This window comes from Salmo trutta, chromosome 37, assembly GCF_901001165.1.
Source record: "Salmo trutta chromosome 37, fSalTru1.1, whole genome shotgun sequence".
Lineage (NCBI taxonomy): Eukaryota > Metazoa > Chordata > Actinopteri > Salmoniformes > Salmonidae > Salmo > Salmo trutta.
The window spans coordinates 29,413,734-29,432,031 of NC_042993.1; the positions used below are offsets into that span (position 1 = coordinate 29,413,734).

Sequence of the window (18,298 nt, forward strand, 5' to 3'; positions counted from 1 at the left end):
TGATTTTGAGGATAACATATACAGTACCAGTAAAACGTTGACACCTACTCATTCAAGGGTTTTTCTATATTTGACATCAAAACTAGGAAATAACATATGGAATCATGTAGTAACCAAAAAAGTGTTAAACAAATTAAAATATATTGTAGGTTCTTCAAAGTAGCCACACTTTACCTTGATGACATCTTTGCACACTCTTGGCATTCTCTAAACCAGCTTCATTGAGGCAGTCACCTGGAATGCATTTCAATTAACAGGTGTGCCTTGTTAAAAGTTAATTTGTGGAATTTCTTTCCTTAATGCGTTTGAGCCAATCAGTTGTGTTGTGACAAGGTAGGGGTGGTATACTGAAGACAGCCCTATTTGGTAAAAGACCAAGTCCATATTAGGCAACAACAGCTCAAATGAGCAAAGAGAAATGACAGTCCATCATTACTTTAAGACATGAAGGTCAGTCAATATGTAAAATTAAAGAACTTTGAACATTTCTTCAAGTGCAGTCGCAAAAACCATCAAGCGCTATGATGAAACTGGCTCTCATGAGGACCTCCACAGGAAACGAAGTCCCAGAGTTACCTCTGCTGCAGAGGATAAATTCATTAGTTACCAGCCTCAGAAATTGCAGCTCAAATAAATGCATCAGAGTTCAAGTAAGAGACACATCTCATCAACTGTTAAGAGGATCAGGCCTTCATGGTCAAATCGCTGCAAAGATACCGCTACAAAAAAGACACCAATAAGAAGAGATTTGCTCGGGCTAAGAAACACAAGCAATGGACATTACACCAGTGGAAATCTGTTCTTTGGTCTGATGAGTCCAAATTAGATTTTTGGTTCAACTGCCGTGTCTTTGTGTGAGACAGACTAGGTGAACGGATAATCTCCGCATGTGGTTCCCGCCATGAAGCAGGTGGTGTGATGGTGTGGGGGTGCTTTGCTGGTGACACTGTCAGTGATTTATTTAGAATTCAAGGCATACTTAAGCAGCATGGCTACCACAGCATTCTGTAGCGATACGCCATCCCATCTGGTTCGCGCTTAAGTGGGACTATCTTTTGTTTTTCAACAGGACAATGACCCAAAACACATCTCCAGGCTGTGTGTGTGTGTGTGTGTGTGTATATATATATACACACATATAAAAAAATGGAAATGTAGACAATTACATTGATAGAAGCCACAATCTATTTGCAATATTAAAGCTGATCCACCTACATTTAAAAAAAAATATAATCTCGCATACTTGCATCAGATGCTCGATTAAATTCTCGGGGGAGACGTGGTAGAAAATGTACTAACGAGGCTAGTGAAGTATCCACTCCTCTAAATGGGGAATCGCGATTTGTCCAAATGATTAGTGACAAAATCTGCATACCAGAACTAAGTCTCATCCCAGTCTGTTGGACATGTTATGAAAGCCCAGTCCTGTGCCATCACTATCAACTCTCTCTCCACCCTCACAATTTCAGATGGACAGATGCCCCTGTAACAGTGTAGGTTCCGTCCCTCTCTTTGCCCCACCCTGGGCTCGAACCAGGGATCCTCTGCACACAACAACTGACACCCACGAAGCATCGTTACCCATCGCGCCACAAAAGCCACGGTCCTTGCAACGCAAGGGGAACAACCACTTCAGGTCTCAGAGCGAGTGACGTCACCTATTGAAACGCTATTAGCGCGCACCACCGCTAACTAACTAGCCATTTCACATCGGTTACACCTCAGCATATGACATCAGTTCGTTCCCACAGCGCTGGTACAGTGAGGAATCTCAGACACTCCTCTCCTCTGGGCTCACTCCCAATGCTGCTCTGGACTAGGCCAGGCCCACCTCAATGACAAAACAACAATCGCCCTGTTGCTCTCCTCATGGTTATAAAATACTGTATTTACTTTCATAACCATGTATATTCAGATCTGATAGGGATGTCACACTAGGGGGTGCCAACACTTACATTCAGAACTATCCTTTTCAGGATCATCATGACATGGGAAAAATCCTAATTTCCATAGGAACACTTGCATAATTATTGATGCTGATAACTCTACCTTGTAAGCAGTCATGGTTCAAGGTGAATTAACGAAATAACGGTGCACGAGCAGCACCGCAGATATTGCAATGAGCACGATGCAAGACTTCGCTCTCACAGTCACACACAGTATCTGCACATGGGCATGGATTTGCTTCACTCTCTTATGTGGTAGCCAAGGGATCAAAACAGCAGAGACGTTTAGCCTCCAATGATCTTAGTTGTTGTGGAAAATTGACCCACTGCATCTACGTTATATCGCTGACTACCTTTTAAAAATGGAAAGATTTTAAACAAAGTAAATTACAATTCATCATGTGGAGATCACCAAGCCAACGTATTGAAAACAAACTTTATTTCAGTGTAATTAAGGATAAATTCAATATAAAAATATGACATATGGCAAGTTGTCTAACTTTGTTCAAGCTCAAATGAGAACTCAGTCTCATCTAGACAAGTCTGTCCCAACTTAGTGTCATGTTTGTCAACTGAAGGAAAACATTTGACGTGACATTCCATCAATAAATTAACTCTTCGTGCTCGTCGACCACTGAAGCAAACTAGAATAAAGTTAGTGTTCAGTCATGTCGTACATTTTTTTAATGACAATACTGACATCCATTAGTTAAGTTATTCATTTGAAACCAAACATTTCTTGCTAGTACAGATATACACTGTTCACTTTGGTGCCCATAAGGACAAAGTAGGCACAGGGACCCACCTGTTAGATTACAGTATGTTTCTCTGCAAGAGTGAACAGACCCATAACAACCAGTCCCACAAATACTGTTAAGGAGTGTGTGAAATGGCTTCAGTCCACATCGTCACAGACCGTTAATTCCCCCCCCCCCATAACTAGCTGTGACATTTCTTCTTCGAGGACAACCCATGAAGCAATGTTTAAGGAATGTGTTGAGTTGCTCTGTCGGCTGAAACACCCAAATAAAGTACATTTTTGAGAAAGAAAGCTACTAGCAAATTTTCCTGGGAGTATATTGGCTTGCATGGTGATGACAGCAAAAGCACAGACAGGCACGATTGAACATCAAAGCAAGCCCACTACCTGAGAGAAATATCTGCTAACATAAAAAAAAGATATAATAATTTACAAACGGGACAGATGTCTCTGAACAATATCTCAGTTATAATGCTGACAGAATGTCTTTTCAGTATTAGCCCTACCACTGTTAAAAGCCACCCACACGCCAATGATACAAATATGCCATTTAAAAAAAAAAAAAAAAAAAGGTTTAGTAACATTCCCTGTTGAATCACTCAAAAACAGATTTAAATATTTTCAGTTGATTGTCAACCACATCCAACATTATTTCCCCAGAGGGAAGATTTAAATAATAAAATAGTGTTATTTATTGAAACAGACAACACAACCCCATCCATGTGTGTCATAAAGAGAGGGGAGGGCCTCTGACAACACAAAGACACAAATGTATCAGTAAAACATTTATAAAAACAAAAACACACTGGTTTGAGAACAGTTCTTTCACTGTAAGCCCTTTGACTGAAATGCATGACCTGATCAAGGATTCCATTCCCAATGGGCCAACATGAGATTCCATTTCATACTCAATGGAGTATGGAAGAAGCAAGGCCAATATGGAAGCCTTACCCAATTAGCCTGATGGTTCAGTCTGTTTTAGAGACAGGCTAGCAGCTGGGGCTACTGGGTAATGCAGTTCTCTCCCATGTCCTGGGCGTAGCGGTCTGAGACGGTGGTGCGGAGCTCCTCCACGTCACGACGCAGCTGCTGGGCTTCAGTCAACTTCCTCTGGAGGACCTCAGGACTCAGCCAATCCTCCACCTGCTCTGCCATGGGCGGGGGAGCTGGGGAGAAGAAGAAACAGTTAATACACACTATGAAAGTAACTTTTTTTTTTTCTCTCTTCAGAATGTAGCCGTTTTTTTTTTACTTTAGGCTTTTTGAATGGTCTTCAACGGGCAAAAATGTAGTGCAAATGGTTTTCAGCACAAAAACATAAGGCATCTGGCTTAAGTAAATTCATCAACCAAAAAAACACACACACCCACACCTTAAATAACCAAACACTTTCAGGAATTTGATTATACAATCATCAAGCCCATTCAAAAGATTAGGTGACAGACCTGGAAGTATGACGTAGGGCAACAACGTATTACAACGCTGGAAGTATTCTGTGGCTACAACACTTAAATTGATCAAACATTCATCTTTTACCATTGTTCAAGCTACAACTGATAAGCGTTTCAGGATTAAGTGAAAAATAGCGGCAGCCTTTTTTTAATGCACGGTGGTCATCACTCACATGTAATGCCAAGCAGCAGCGAGAGGTTGGGGTCTCGGCCCTGTGACCGCTGGGTCAGGACGTTGCAGAGGGAGCGCAGGTCACAGAGGCACGAGGCCATCTCCCCATGGAGACGCTGAGTGAGGCGGGCCCCGGCCGGCCGCAGCGAGGACGACGTCCGGTCCAGGTTCACCCTCTCCGAGTCCTCCAGACGCTCATGGAGGGTCAGGTTCTGCTCCATTAGTTCCTGGTTCTGGGCTGACAGCTGGGAATACGCAGAAAACACATCATTAGGAATTACAGAAATAGGCAACATATTCAACTCAAAAGTTTTTTTACACCTAAAATTGTTGGGTGCTGGAGAATCATCACAGATACTCCATGTAAAATAAAATGGACAGTTACAGCACTCTAAAAGATTCAACTTCAATACGTATGTGCATGGTTAATGAATAAGCATTGAAATGTAACCTACTGTCCAGTTCATAATTTTATGCATTAGGACAGAACATGAGCTCTGGGGCTCTCAAGATGATTCCCATCAGAACATGGAACAGAGCATTAGTTCCAGTAGTGGTGAGGTCCTGTCCTACCATCTCACCTCCTTCATGGCTGTGCGGAGCTGGAGCAGCCCCTGCTCTTTAGAACAAACCTCCTCTCTCATAGCGTGGGAGCTGCTCTCCTCCTGAGACACCTGCTCCTCTAGGGTCTACACACAGGTCAGAGGTTGGACATGGGTTAGGCATGGCTACTAAGTCCATTTGGTTACTCAGAGATATCATCCGAGGTGTGAACTGATTGAATTCGTATCACGTACTACAATCTGGGCGCCCAGTTTCTCCATCACCCTCAGCTGCTTCTCTAGGACCTGGAGAAGAAGAGGAACGTTTTAGAACCAGCACGAGACGACAACCACAAAAAGCAGAGCAACATTTCAGAATGTAACGTACCGGGTGAAAATGTCAATGTAAGGAAGGAACGAGATGAAAAGACTGACCTTTTTAAGTCTCTGCTGTTCCTCTCTCAGGCTGCTGTTCTCCCCTCGGAGTACTTCCACATCCAGGGAGGGTAACCTTGCCCCGTCCTCCAGGCCCTCCTGCACCCGCTCTTGTAAACTGACACACAAAAAAAAAAAAACTCTTTACCAAAACGGGTCATTATACAAACAACGTAGGTTATACGAGTACGCGTGCGTGTTAAAATACGCGTGCACACTTGGTATGCGATCATGTCAGAATGAGTGTATAGCTGTGTGTGGGGTAGTAAAATACTTGGTCCTGGTTGGATAGCTCAGAGTTTGCTCTTTTCTAACCATAGCGTCGAGCTTAGATTGGTGTGTGTGTGTGTACCTGGTGACAGTGGTGAGCAGCTCCCTCTCCCTGCGTCTCTGCTCCTCCAGCTGGGTGTCCTTCTCCCGGGTGTGTGAGCGACCCTCCTCCAGACACACCTCCAGCTCTCTGACCCGGCCCTGCAGCTGGGACGCCCGCTGCTCCGCCTCCGACAGCTAAAACACACACACACACACACACACACACACACACACGTCAGCACTAAACTCAGGGCACGCTCGTGTGTGGCTTTTGCGGTGGAGCTGCGCATATCAGACGATTTAAACATCTTATTAATGTGATTCCTGAGACAGTGAACACAAAATCGCCAGACAGCAATAAAAAGACGACCTGGAACGTGACCATAAACATAAAGGTAGGACGTAGTTGTGTTGAGTGAGATGAAGGTATGTGTGTGTTTAATGCAGTCTGTGCTGGTTTTGACCTGTTTGCTCTGGCCCTGGTAGTCCTCCATAGTGGGCAGGTCAGCTAGGTAGCGCTCCAGAGTCTCGATGCGCTGCTGCTTCTCTCGGTTCTGCTCTGCCTCCTTCTGGCACTTCTTCTTCAGGCTGTTGATGTGCTTGTCCCGGCTGCGAATCTACACACACACACACACACACACACACACACACACACACGTTAAGTATGGCATAACGGTCACTTTTTATAAATAGAAAAATTCCCCGACTGCAACACATGAGTGAGGGAAGACTGCAGTGAGGGAAGACTGCAGTCACATGAAATAACTGACGTTATGCAATTCGAAAAGGGAATCAGTTTATGTAATTAGCAACTGGACTATCAATGTAGCAGTATGATGTTGTGGCCCAACACTCAGCTTCTCACCCTCTCCTCCTGCTTCTTCAGCTCCTCGGCGTGCCTCTCGCTGGTCTCCCTCAGCGCATCGTTCAGGCGCCGCGTCTCCGCCTCCATGGCACCGAGGCGGCGCTCTGCCTCCGCCTTCTCCTGGGCGGCGCAGTCACCCCGCTCCGCAAACTGGGCCCGCAGGAAAGCATTCTCCCTCTGAGCCTCCTGGAAGACACACAGGAAAGACTTGGAGGTCATCCGTGGTCGTGCGGTTTCAGCTCAATGAAGCGTGTGTGGGGCTCTGGATAAGAGAGTCTGCTAAATGACAAAATGTGAAAGGACGTGCGAGTGTGTTCAGCTCACCTGCAGTCGGAGCAGACACAGGTCGCCGTACGGAGCGCCGCGGCCGAGCAGGGCTCCGTGGACCTGCAGCTCGCTCTCCCGCAGCCGCTGCTCCAGCTGAGACATCTGCTGCTTCTGTCTACAACAACACAGACCAGAGTAAAACACCAGTGACATGGTCAGATACCACACACACAGCGGGCTGTATCAGGGGAAGTGTAGAATTATTACATTTTTTCCCAGGTAGGGCATTAGATATCCCTTACCCCAGGACACTTTAAAAGAGCATCTTCATGGATCAGAGATTATTTTCAGCCTAACCAAGGCTCTGATAAAGGCGCGCTACGCCAGAATGTAAGCCTGTTTGTCCCCCAGAAAACCCCAGATCTATGCAGGCACTTTTCCCTTATATTCCTGGATAGTCACCAGTTGCAGTGTCCTGAGGTAAAGAATACTTTCTTGGGATTATCCCGCAGTAGCGCAGCTGATTCTTTTGTTCAAGCAAGGCCGAAGTGAGTTTGGTTAACCTTTTCAAATCTGAAGTAATAGGTGTGTACCTCTCGATGACTAGCTCCTTCTCCTTCAGAATGCTCTCGTTGGCTTTGATCGCCGCCTCCCACTTCCTGGTCTCTGGTGGCATGGAGGGGGTGGAGTAGACAGCAGGGTACTGGCCCACTCCAGCAGTCATCATCTGCACACACACACACACACACAATGTATTGGACATGTCCGACTCAACTATAAAGAATACCCAACAGCCTTATAACCAAGGAGGGGTTGAATGAAGCTGAAGGTTGTGACTAATAACTAAATAGCAAGATAACTCAAATGTAAAACATACTGTGCCCATAAAACATATATAGGTTAAGAACTTTTTGGAAAGAGCACAGTTTGAAAGATATGACAAATAGAAACCAAACCAGATGGACATCAGAAATAGATGGGAGAGGAAGACCAGGACTAAAAACAAGCAAAATAGAATTATTGTGTCCATAAAATATATATAGTATGTATAAGCTGGAAATACAGGGTCTTAGCATTGTTGTTCACTAGTTTGCTCCAGTTGGGGGAGGGGTGGTAGGGTAATAAACACACACACGTGTGAAAAAAGTACTCAAGTCACTGTAGTAAAGATTCCTTTATAGAAAATGACTCAAGTAACCCAGTAAAATACTACTTGAGTAAAAGTATTTGGTTCTAAATATACTTAAGTATCAAAAGTATTAATTTCAAATTCCTTATATTATGCAAACCACACAGCACAATTTTTATTTTTTTATGGATAGCCAGGGGCACAATACATTAATTTACAAACAAAACATGTGTTTATTGTGTCCGCCAGATCAGAGGCAGTAGGGATATTCTCTTGATAAGTGCGTGAATTTGTCAAAATGTAACAAGTACTTCTAGGTGTCAGGGAAAATGTTTGGAGTAAAAAGTACATAATTTTCTTTAAGAATGTAGTGAAGTAAAAGTAGAAGTTGTGAAAAATATAAATAGTACAGTACAGTTACCCCAAAAAACGACTTAAGTAGTACTTTAAAGTATTTTTACACCTGTGTGTGTGTGTGTGTATGTATATATATATATATATATATATATATATATATATATATATATATATATATATATATATATATATAACACACACACACATACATACACACACAGTGGGGGAAAAAAAGTATTTGATCCCCTGCTGATTTTGTACGTTTGCCCACTTACAAAGAAATGATCAGTCTAATTTTTATGGTAGGTTTATTTGAACAGTGAGAGACAGAATAACAAAAAAATCCAGAAAAACGCATGTCAAAAATTTTATAAAATGATTAGCATTTTAATGAGGGAAATAAGTATTTGACCCCTCTGCAAAACATGACTTAGTACTTGGTGGCAAAACCCTTGTTGGCAATCACAGAGGTCAGACGTTTCTTGTAGTTGGCCACCAGGTTTGCACACATCTCAGGAGGGATTTTGTCCCACTCCTCCTTGCAGATCTTCTCCAAGTCATTAAGGTTTCGAGGCTGACGTTTGGCAACTCGAACCTTCAGCTCCCTCCACAGATTTTCTATGGGATTAAGGTCTGGAGATTGGCTAGGCCACTCCAGGACCTTAATGTGCTTCTTCTTGAGCCACTCCTTTGTTGCCTTGGCAGTGTGTTTTGGGTCATTGTCATGCTGGAATACCCATCCACGACACATTTTCAATGCCCTTGCTGAGGGAAGGATGTTCTCACCCAAGATTTGACGGTACATGGCCCCGTCCATCGTCCCTTTGATGCGGTGAAGTTGTCCTGTCCCCTTAGCAGAAAAACCCCCCCAAAGCATAATGTTTCCACCTCCATGTTTGACGGTGGGGATGGTGTTCTTGGGGTCATAGGCAGCATTCCTCCTCCTCCAAACACGGCGAGTTGATGCCAAAGAGCTCCATTTTGGTCTCATCTGACCACAACACTTTCACCCAGTTGTCCTCTGAATCATTCAGATGTTCATTGGCAAACTTCAGACGGGCATGTATATGTATTCTTGAGCAGGGGGACCTTGCGGGCGCTGCAGGATTTCAGTCCTTTCATGGCGTAGTGTGTTACCAATTGTTTTCTTGGTGACTATGGTCCCAGCTGCCTTGAGATCATTGACAAGATCCTCCCGTGTAGTTCTGGGCTGATTCCTCACCGTTCTCAATCATTGCAACCCCACGAGGTGAGATCTTGCATGGAGCCCCAGGCCGAGGGATATTGACAGTTCTTTTGTTTCTCTTCCATTTGCGAATAATCGCACCAAATGTTGTCACCTTCTCACCAAGCTGCTTGGCAATGGTCTTGTAGCCCATTCCAGCCTTGTGTAGGTCTACAATCTTGTCCCTGACATCCTTGGAGAGCTCTTTGGTCAGCAGGGGATCAAATACTTTTTTCCCCCCACTGTATGTGAATGGATGATCTCTACATGGGTGGTTCCCACCGTGAAGCATTGAGGAGGAGGTGTGATGGTGTGGGGGTGCTTTGCTGGTGACACAGTCAGTGATTTATTTAGAATTCAAGGCACACTTAACCAGCATGGCTACCACAGCATTCTGCAGCGATACACCATCCCATTTGGTTCGCGCTTAGTGGGACTATAATTTCATTTTTCAACAAGACAATGGCCCAACACACCTCCAGGCTGTGTAAGGGCTATTTGGCCAAGAAGGAGAGTGATGGAGTGCTGCATCAGATGACCTGGCCTCCACAATCACCTGACCTTAACCCAATTGAGATGGTTTGGGATGAGTTGGACCGCAGGGTGAAGGAAAAGTAGCCAACAAGTGCTCAGCATATGTGGGAACTCCTTCAAGACTGTTGGAAAAGCATTCCAGGTAAAGCTGGTTGAGAGAATGCCTAGAGTGTGCAAAGCTGTCATGAAGGCAAACGGTGGCTACTTTGAAGAAACTCAAATATCTTTTGATTTATTTAACACTTTTTTGGTTACTACCTGATACCATATGTGTTATTCCATTTTGATGTCATCACTATTATTCTACAATGTAGAAAATAAAAAAAATCCCTTGAATGAGTAAGTGTGTCCAAACTTCTGACTGGTAGTGTGTGTGTGTGTGTGTGTGTGTGTGTGTGTGTGTGTATAATAAAAATATATGGGGGATTGGAAGTGATGCAGACAATTACACTGATGGAAGCTACAATATTAAAGCTAAAATAAATACCACTTTTTTTTTCTTCTTTTTTTTAAAGGAGGCCATCTTCTCTAAATTTGGCAACATTCAACCACTTTACTCACTTAAAATGTTTTCCGTTGTCCTAACATGGGTATTTTGAGCAGGTCTAATGTTAACTACACTGCATGCACAATTGTTAGGCAAATTGTATTCCTCGGGATTAATTTTATTGTTGAACAAACACAATGCTCTCAGTCAATCCAAAATGTTATTGAACCTCAAACCTGAATGTTTAACAAAGGAAAAGTGAGTTTTGTCTTTAAGGGAAATATAAGTGTGCACAATTAATAAGCAACTATTAGTGTGCAGAATTATTAGGCAACTAAATTACAAAATTAATTTCTCTCAACTCACTTGTTGATTCTCAATTTTTAGAGTAAGTTTAACAGATAAGTAACACAAAATGACAATTATAACATTTTTGGCCTTTCAAAAATATTCAGTGACCAATATAGCCACCCTTATTTTCAAGAACTTCCATGAGCCTTCCATCCATGGAGTCTGTCAGTTTCTTGATCTGTTCACGATCAATTTTTCGCTGAAGCAGCAACCACAGCCTCCCAAATGCTGTTCAAAAGAGGTGTATTGTCTTCCCTCACTGTAAATCTCACGTTTGAGAAGGGCCCACAAGTTCTCAATAGGATTTAAGTCAGGTGAGGAAGGGGGCCAGGTCGTTATTCAGGCATCTTTGAGGCCCTTGCTGGCTAGCCAAGCAGTGGAGTACTTGGATGCATGTGATGGAGCATTGTCCTGCATAAAGATCATGGCCTTCTAGAATGCTGAGGACTGCTTCCTGTACCACTGTTTGACGAAAGAATCTTCCAGAAACTGGCAGTAGGTTTGGGAGTTGAGTTTCAGTCCATCTTCAACCCGAAAAGGTCCAACTACCTCATCCTCAATGATAGCAGCCCATACCAGTATCCCTCCTTCACCTTGCTGGCACCTGACTCAAAGTGGTGCCCTTTGATCCAGCCACGGGCCCATCCATTTGGTCCATCAAGAGTCACTTTCATTTCATCTGTCCATAAAACCTTTGAAAAATCTGTCTTCAGGTATTTCTTTGCCCAATCTTGAAGCTTCAACTTGTGAATCTTATTCAGTGGTGGTCTTGTTTCAGTCTTCTTGACCTTGGCCATGTCTCTGAGCACTTGACACCTTGTACTTTTGAACACTCCAGGTAGGTTGCAGTTCTGGAATACGGTGGCACTGGAGGATAATGGGTTCCTAGTAGTTTGACGTTTAATTCTTCTCAAGTCTTTTGCAGTTAATTTGCGCCTTTTCTTCCCCATGTGTTTTTTGCACCCCAGTTGACTATTCACAACAAAACATTTGATTGTCCGGTGGTCACGCCTCAATAGTTTAGCTATTTAAAGAGTGTCGCATCCGTCTGAAAGGCATTTTACATTTTTGGCTTTTCAGTGTCAGTTAAATGTCTTTTTTGGACCATTTTACCTGAGGTAATGAGGCTGCCTAATAATTATGCACACCTTGATATAAGGTGTTATTCACTTTCGCCACACCCTCCCTCATTACACAAATACATATCTGAAAATGATTAAATCCAATAACCATTCAAGTTTATATGGTTTGGAGATCGAAAATGTGAATACAAATAATGATAAGATCAGAATACTCACTTGCCTAATAATTGTGCACATGTGTACTCCAGAGTGAAATGGGTCAGTTTTACGCTAGCTGTTCTTACGTCTAAATGCTCAGCTCACCTGCATCTGCTCCACTTGCACACGGAGACTCTCCAGCTGCTGCTTGTGCTGCTGTTGCTGCTGCCAGCTGAGCAGCTCGCTGCATCTCTCCTGCAGCATGGGTTCATAGGCCTTGGCCTCCCTCAACAGAGCCTGGGTCTGCAGATACAGAGAGCTGGGGAACACACCTGCTGACCCAGCCCCAGTTCCACCTGGCTGGCTGCTCCTCTGGCTGTAGGGGTCTGGAGCTCCGGGGACCCCTGGCCTTGTCTCGGGGAGAGCCTTGTACGAGTGCTCCATGGCGCCCCTGTAGGCCTCTCCGCTGCACTCGGGAGTCACCCCCAGGCTGGTCATCTGGAGCCTAAGTCGGACGTCGGGGCAGTAGCCCGCCAGCAGGGCAGATTGGTTCATTGTGGGCTCCATGGCGGGCATGTCGAACCTCTGGCCCTCTTCCATGCAAGAGTGGTCCCCCGAGGGGAACAGAGAGTGATCTAGTCCGTTCACGAGGCTGCGGTAGCGGCTCAAGCAGTCTGGCTTGGGCCCGGCGGGGTCAGCTCCCCCCATGCCGTCTTGTGCCATGTCCAGGTTGGGGGAAGAGGCTGATTTGGAGAGGGAGGACGACTTCGAGCTGGAGGTTCCACTGGAGGTTCGGGAGCCCGAGGAGGGCCTGTGTGCCTCGGCAGAAGCCTGGGAATCTTCTTGGGAGCAGGGCTGGGGCTTGGAGGCCGGTGGTTCGGCCGTGGAAGGCATGACATGGGCAGTGGGGATGGGAATCTGACTGCGGATGGGCTGGAACGAGGGGCTGCTGCTGGAACTGCAGAAATCTGGAGGGGTAAGAGAAAGGAACCGTTGGATTTGGGTACGAATTTGAAGCAGCATTCATTCAGTAACAAAACTGCCACTCGGGTGGCATTGAATTCAGTGAATGGCCTTAGAGTACAACTCTTCCTTTCTCCAAACAATCTCTGGCTTAAGATTCCTTTACAGAGAGCTGGTATGATGTACCTACCCAATACCAGCCACACTATTTTCAGATGGTGATGTGAAGCATACTACACACCATGACTGGGGTCAGTGGGTGGCCCACTTTGCCTGTCAGGTGACACCACTAGTACTGACAGACCTAGTAAGTAGACCTTAGCCAACCCAACTTAAAAGTAACATGTCTAGATCATGCGTCTTAGGGGGTCATCCCTGGTCCATTCCAATGCATTTTAAAAAGGGCTGCGTCTAATTCAAATAAACCTTAACGAGACAGTCATGTTTGCTTTATTTCATTGCCAACAGAAAGACCATTCATTCACGAACCGAGAAACCCATCACAGCCCTCTTACCACATGCAAGAACAGACAGGCAAATAGCCTAACCTCAGATCATGAGACTACACGCCAAAGTAACTCATTTTGATTGTGTGATAACGGCTACAAAGCTATATTTTGAAATGGAAACCGTTAGACACATTGGTTTTCAAATGAAGAAACATCAGCGTTTAAAGCACTGGAAACTAGTAAAAAACAACTTGGCCTGTGTGACAGCAGACCCCATACACAAGCCCTATTTCATTACAGCTATTTCAAGAGAAACCGACAGAGCACTGCTCACCTGGCACTCACTCCGACACTGGGAGAAACGTCTTATTAACCGTGACATTTAACAGCCCAGTGGAAGGGCTGAGCCGCAGCAGCAAGATGTTTAATGCGGTTGCCGAATTCTTTCCAATGCATTTTTCTGGAGGCTCGAAGGTTCTAGGCTGACAGCAGTGTAGTGTCGCGGGCAGGAAGGTCTTGTACAGCAGGGAGTATTGTCCTAGACAATAACCAAGCCAGGCTGCCCTGTACAGCGCTCAGAGCAACCACACACAAACAGACACAGGCAGGAAAGGTTAGGGGTATTTATAGCCCCACTCTCAGGTTACATAGTGATCCACGCTGGCTGCTTATTTAAGCACCTAGCCCTCTCCCACCTTCCCGCGCACGTCACATGTGTACACCCCAAAAGCGAGACTAAAAACAATGAGGGAGGCTAAAAACCTCCCCCCAAAAGACATGGCTCATTTTGTACAGAGCTGTGCTTAGCAATGTCTAGGGAAAATAACAATTAGTGAGCACACAACGGGAAGGAACTGGCAAAGACAGAGGCTCTTCCAGTGAAAACATTCTTCAAATTAAACGTTCAGGTGCCCTCAAGGCTCGACTGATTCATGAATCTGTCTGGCTAGGACAAGTCCAAACTGCTCTGACGCTTTGAGGGAGAACAAACTAGGCCGATGTGGAATTGAAGTTGAGAGTTAATTCTCCAGCAGGTAAATGGTTTGTGAACTCACTCAAAACATAATTCGGCAACGATCTAATATAAAACGCTACTCCAGCAGTACGGGAATAACTGTGACCAAAACATAAATAGAAACAAATAGACAATTGGATAGTAGGATACAAATCAGGTGCATTCAAAGACCAAACAACTTCATCCAGGGCCCCAAAAACAACATATCATTGCCTATGAAGGATGACCTGTCAGACTGAACTTTGAACTCTCTGACACGACACTATGTCCACACTGACCCTTTCCTTTGACAGTTTAGACTGGAGTAAGGGAGTTGAAGGAGTCAAGAGACTCATGCTGCTAAGCACCGTTATCAGTTACAGCACGGGGGGGGGGGGGGGGGGGGGGGAAATCAGCTGCACTAGCTTGCTTGACAGTTGGGCCCAAATAGAAATGTCTTGTTAAATGCAATTCTCCTTTTAGGTGTTCAATTGTGAATGCAGATGGCATGGCGTGATTACAATAGTTTAATGGACTCACGCCCAATTATTAGGAAATAAACTATAGAATCACAAGTAGGCTTACCACAGGCACACTACTAAAGCACTCCAGTCTCACCTTCAATAGGACATACAGACAGTACATACACCTCCAGTCTTAGTACTTCCAAAATGATGTTCTCATTTAAACCCCATCGGGTGCAGCTAATCTGTGAGCATTACATGTATCACTCAGCAAAGGGGGCGAGGGTTCAGTGTTTCCATTTAGCTGTCCAGTCCTGGCATTTCCCCCCCCCCCCATCCCTCAATTAGGTTGGCAGAGCCACCTGGTAAGGAATATAATCTACCCCTGTAAATCTCCTGAGCACATCACCCTGCCTATAAATAGGCTGTACTCAACAACAGAAGATGCTGACCTCTGACCCCTTGTTCCAAACATGACAGTCGCAGAGAGAAACAGCAAGCTGCTGTGGATTTCTCCTTCTCGTTCACATCGACTGCTCTCAAGTTGATATGGTAGGTAGGGCGGCAGGTAGCCTAGCGGTTAAGAGTGTTGGACCAGTCACCTAACCAGTCACTGGTTCGAATCCCCCCCCAGCCGAATTGTTCCCGTAAGTCGCTCTGGATAAGAGCGTCTGCTAAATGACTTAAATGTAAGTCCAGCGAGTCACACATACCTTGAGATTGTGGGCTGATCTGACAACAGCATTGTGATAAGCCAATAAACCTGACAATCACCTCATACACCGGATAATCGTTTTCCAACTCTATGAATGTCTGGCATCTCGGGAACTAAGGCATTTCAAATTGATATTCACCGAGGTGGATCTGAACAAAAAGCTAACTTTTATAAGACATTTAACATGTGAGCTAGTCAGCACTCAGCAGTGTAACTAACATTACTCACCATGGTGAACAGAGAACAGTGTGAACCGTGTACGGCTGTGTGGGGGGTGTTACAGAACTGAGCTATACCACGTGTTGCATAATAACCATGGGTGTTATGGTAGTACACGCCAGGAAGTCAGAGCAAGAGGGAACGTTCTCACCTTCTGTGCTGTCAGATGGGGTGACGCCTAGCCCCGTGTCCCCACTGTCCGCTGTCCCAGGCCGGCGGCCAAAGCGGCTCTGGAACTTCTCAGACACAGCTGGCGTCTGCCACTCCATGTCAGGAAACCCAGCTGAAACACATACATGTGTGAAAAGCACAACCAACATCCACAAGGTGACACTAATAGCATTTCACGACAAGCAGGTATTCCCCCCACCCCCCTTCATTTTGATGGAGGCTAAAGGCGTCTTCATAGCTACATAGGTTCTGTTTGCTCCTAGCAGAACTTGAGTAGGCGAAGCGAGTGTGTTCTCATACTCCCTAAAGACCTCTGCTTAAAAAAAAAAGACGAGAAGGCAATATTGTTGTTTGTCCCACTTGAGCCACCGTAGCAACAACATTGCCAGAAACACTTTCTCAAAATAGTTTTCTTGATTTATCTTAGATTAATAAAGACTGTCATTCATTTTGACGATTTTTCTGAGGACATCTTAGTCATATTTTTTTGGTGGGGTGACAAACACTTCATGTTCCCACTACTACTAGGAGTAGTACTGTTGACCGATCAACAAATGAGCGTAGACTTCGGCTACAAAACTTAATTGCTACATTTGTATTTAATTTTTTATATTGTGTGCACAAACAGCTGGGGAAAAAACCTGCCAAAGACCAAAATGTCATAATATAGGGGCAAACTGTTCAGACTGGGAAGCATACGGTAAGCTTTACCTGTCAGCTTAGACTCCAGGTATCTCTGAGGTGGTCATTCCACTCACGTCAGGCAGGTAGCCTAGTGGTTAGCGCATTGGGCCAGTAACCAAAGGGTTGCTAGATCGAATCTCCGAGCTGCCAAGGTAAAAATCTGTCGTTCTGTCCCTGAACAAGGCAGTTAACCCACTGTTCCTAGACCGTCATTGTAAATAACAATTTGTTCTTAACTGGCTTGCCTAGTTAAATAAAAATAAATGTCACCTGTCAAGAAAGGAGAGTGATATTATGAACATCTGTGTGAAGTTCTGGGCCACATTCAGTTGCAGATAGAAATGCCAAAATATGTTCTACATAATATATTTATATCTGAATGTTTCAAAATGTGTCCTGCTGAACGTGCTCCCTGAGTGGACAAATAGCACAGATTGCTCTAGGGCTAGAACAATGTGAACTGCAGAACAGTGAGAGAAAAGTATAGGAAGATACAAAACACAAGCACTTCCCTCCCCCTCGTTATATAATATCACAGCAATTGCTCAAGAGACCACAAAGTAGAGCCACAGGAACATTAGGAATTTCAGGGAGTATTTCTGGGCAGACACAGATCAACTGCGCTGGCAAGAACAAACACCTCGAAATTACATAACGGGAGCTTGAGTGGTTTAATGGAGGGGTGTGAGAGTCTAAACTGAATTTAAGAGCCAGGGGGGCGAGGGGAATGTTACACCGTTGTATCAGAAACACTCAATGTCATCAGCTGACGAGCCCATATTCCAGTTGAAGTTAGTCCAAATGACTGGAAAACGGATGATTCTCGCTCTGATTAAGTTAGAAAGCGAGACCTGTGTCTTTAACTATCTACTAGATATAGCTTATGCCAGTTAGCCACTGGTCAGCAAAATAACGTTACCAAGCGAACACGGTCAGTGCTATCCGGGATTCTTGGGACGTGTTTTTACTAAACCCTACCCGTAACCATTTAAGATGTTAACTTCAATGGGGGGGAGAGAATAGTCACGGACCCCAACTAAGGAGATAGCTAGCTACCTACTGTTACCTAACTAACGTAACTGTAATATAAATTCGATGGCTAACTTACATGTCAATTGTGTTTGTTAGTTATCTAGCTTGTTTAATAAATAAAAAAACTAAGTTAGTCGGCTGCATAGCCTAGCAAATTAGCTAGCTAGCGCAATACAAATAACGTTAGCTAGCTAACAAAGTTGCGTTAGTGACATAACATTAGCAACCCATAGCGACGGCGTAAGAGAACTTCGTCACCTAAACCTACCTTTTCTCCAATACTTGAAAATGAACTCCTTGAGTGTACCGAGATTAGCACATGTGTAATTTCGGTCGCTCTCAAGAAATCGTTATTTGCCAGCTGCTGTTCTAGAGTTTAGCTAGCTAACCGTCTCTGATTTGACTCAAACAACACCACAAGCTGTTAGCAACTTCAGAGTCCCGCCCATTTTAAAATAGAAGGGAGACATGGGAACGTTCCATTTGTCTGGCCTAGTCCTTCGATCTGATTATGATAGAATTGGTAGATTGTGCAGTAGACTTATTGAACATAG

General features: G+C 44.5%; 1 protein-coding gene across 3 annotated transcripts; it reads right to left on the minus strand.

Moving 5' to 3' along the window:
* Positions 1-2,368: 2,368 nt before the first annotated feature.
* On the minus strand, positions 2,369-18,173 carry LOC115177289 (centrosomal protein of 85 kDa). Of its 3 annotated transcripts, none has more exons than XM_029737925.1 (13): positions 18,013-18,173; positions 16,009-16,140; positions 12,219-13,021; positions 7,344-7,477; positions 6,808-6,925; positions 6,484-6,669; positions 6,083-6,235; positions 5,659-5,813; positions 5,307-5,424; positions 5,127-5,177; positions 4,911-5,018; positions 4,331-4,574; positions 2,369-3,872 (listed from the first exon to the last, which is right to left on the minus strand). In XM_029737925.1, exons 2-13 carry the CDS (start codon positions 16,124-16,126, stop codon positions 3,709-3,711), a joined length of 2,352 nt encoding a protein of 783 aa, XP_029593785.1. In that variant the 5' UTR covers positions 16,127-16,140; positions 18,013-18,173; the 3' UTR covers positions 2,369-3,708. The 3 variants fall into 3 exon arrangements, with proteins under 3 accessions (XP_029593785.1, XP_029593786.1, XP_029593787.1); XM_029737926.1 differs by lacking the exon at positions 18,013-18,173 and adding an exon at positions 16,740-16,856; XM_029737927.1 differs by lacking the exons at positions 16,009-16,140; positions 18,013-18,173 and adding an exon at positions 13,800-14,811.
* Positions 18,174-18,298: the final 125 nt, after the last annotated feature.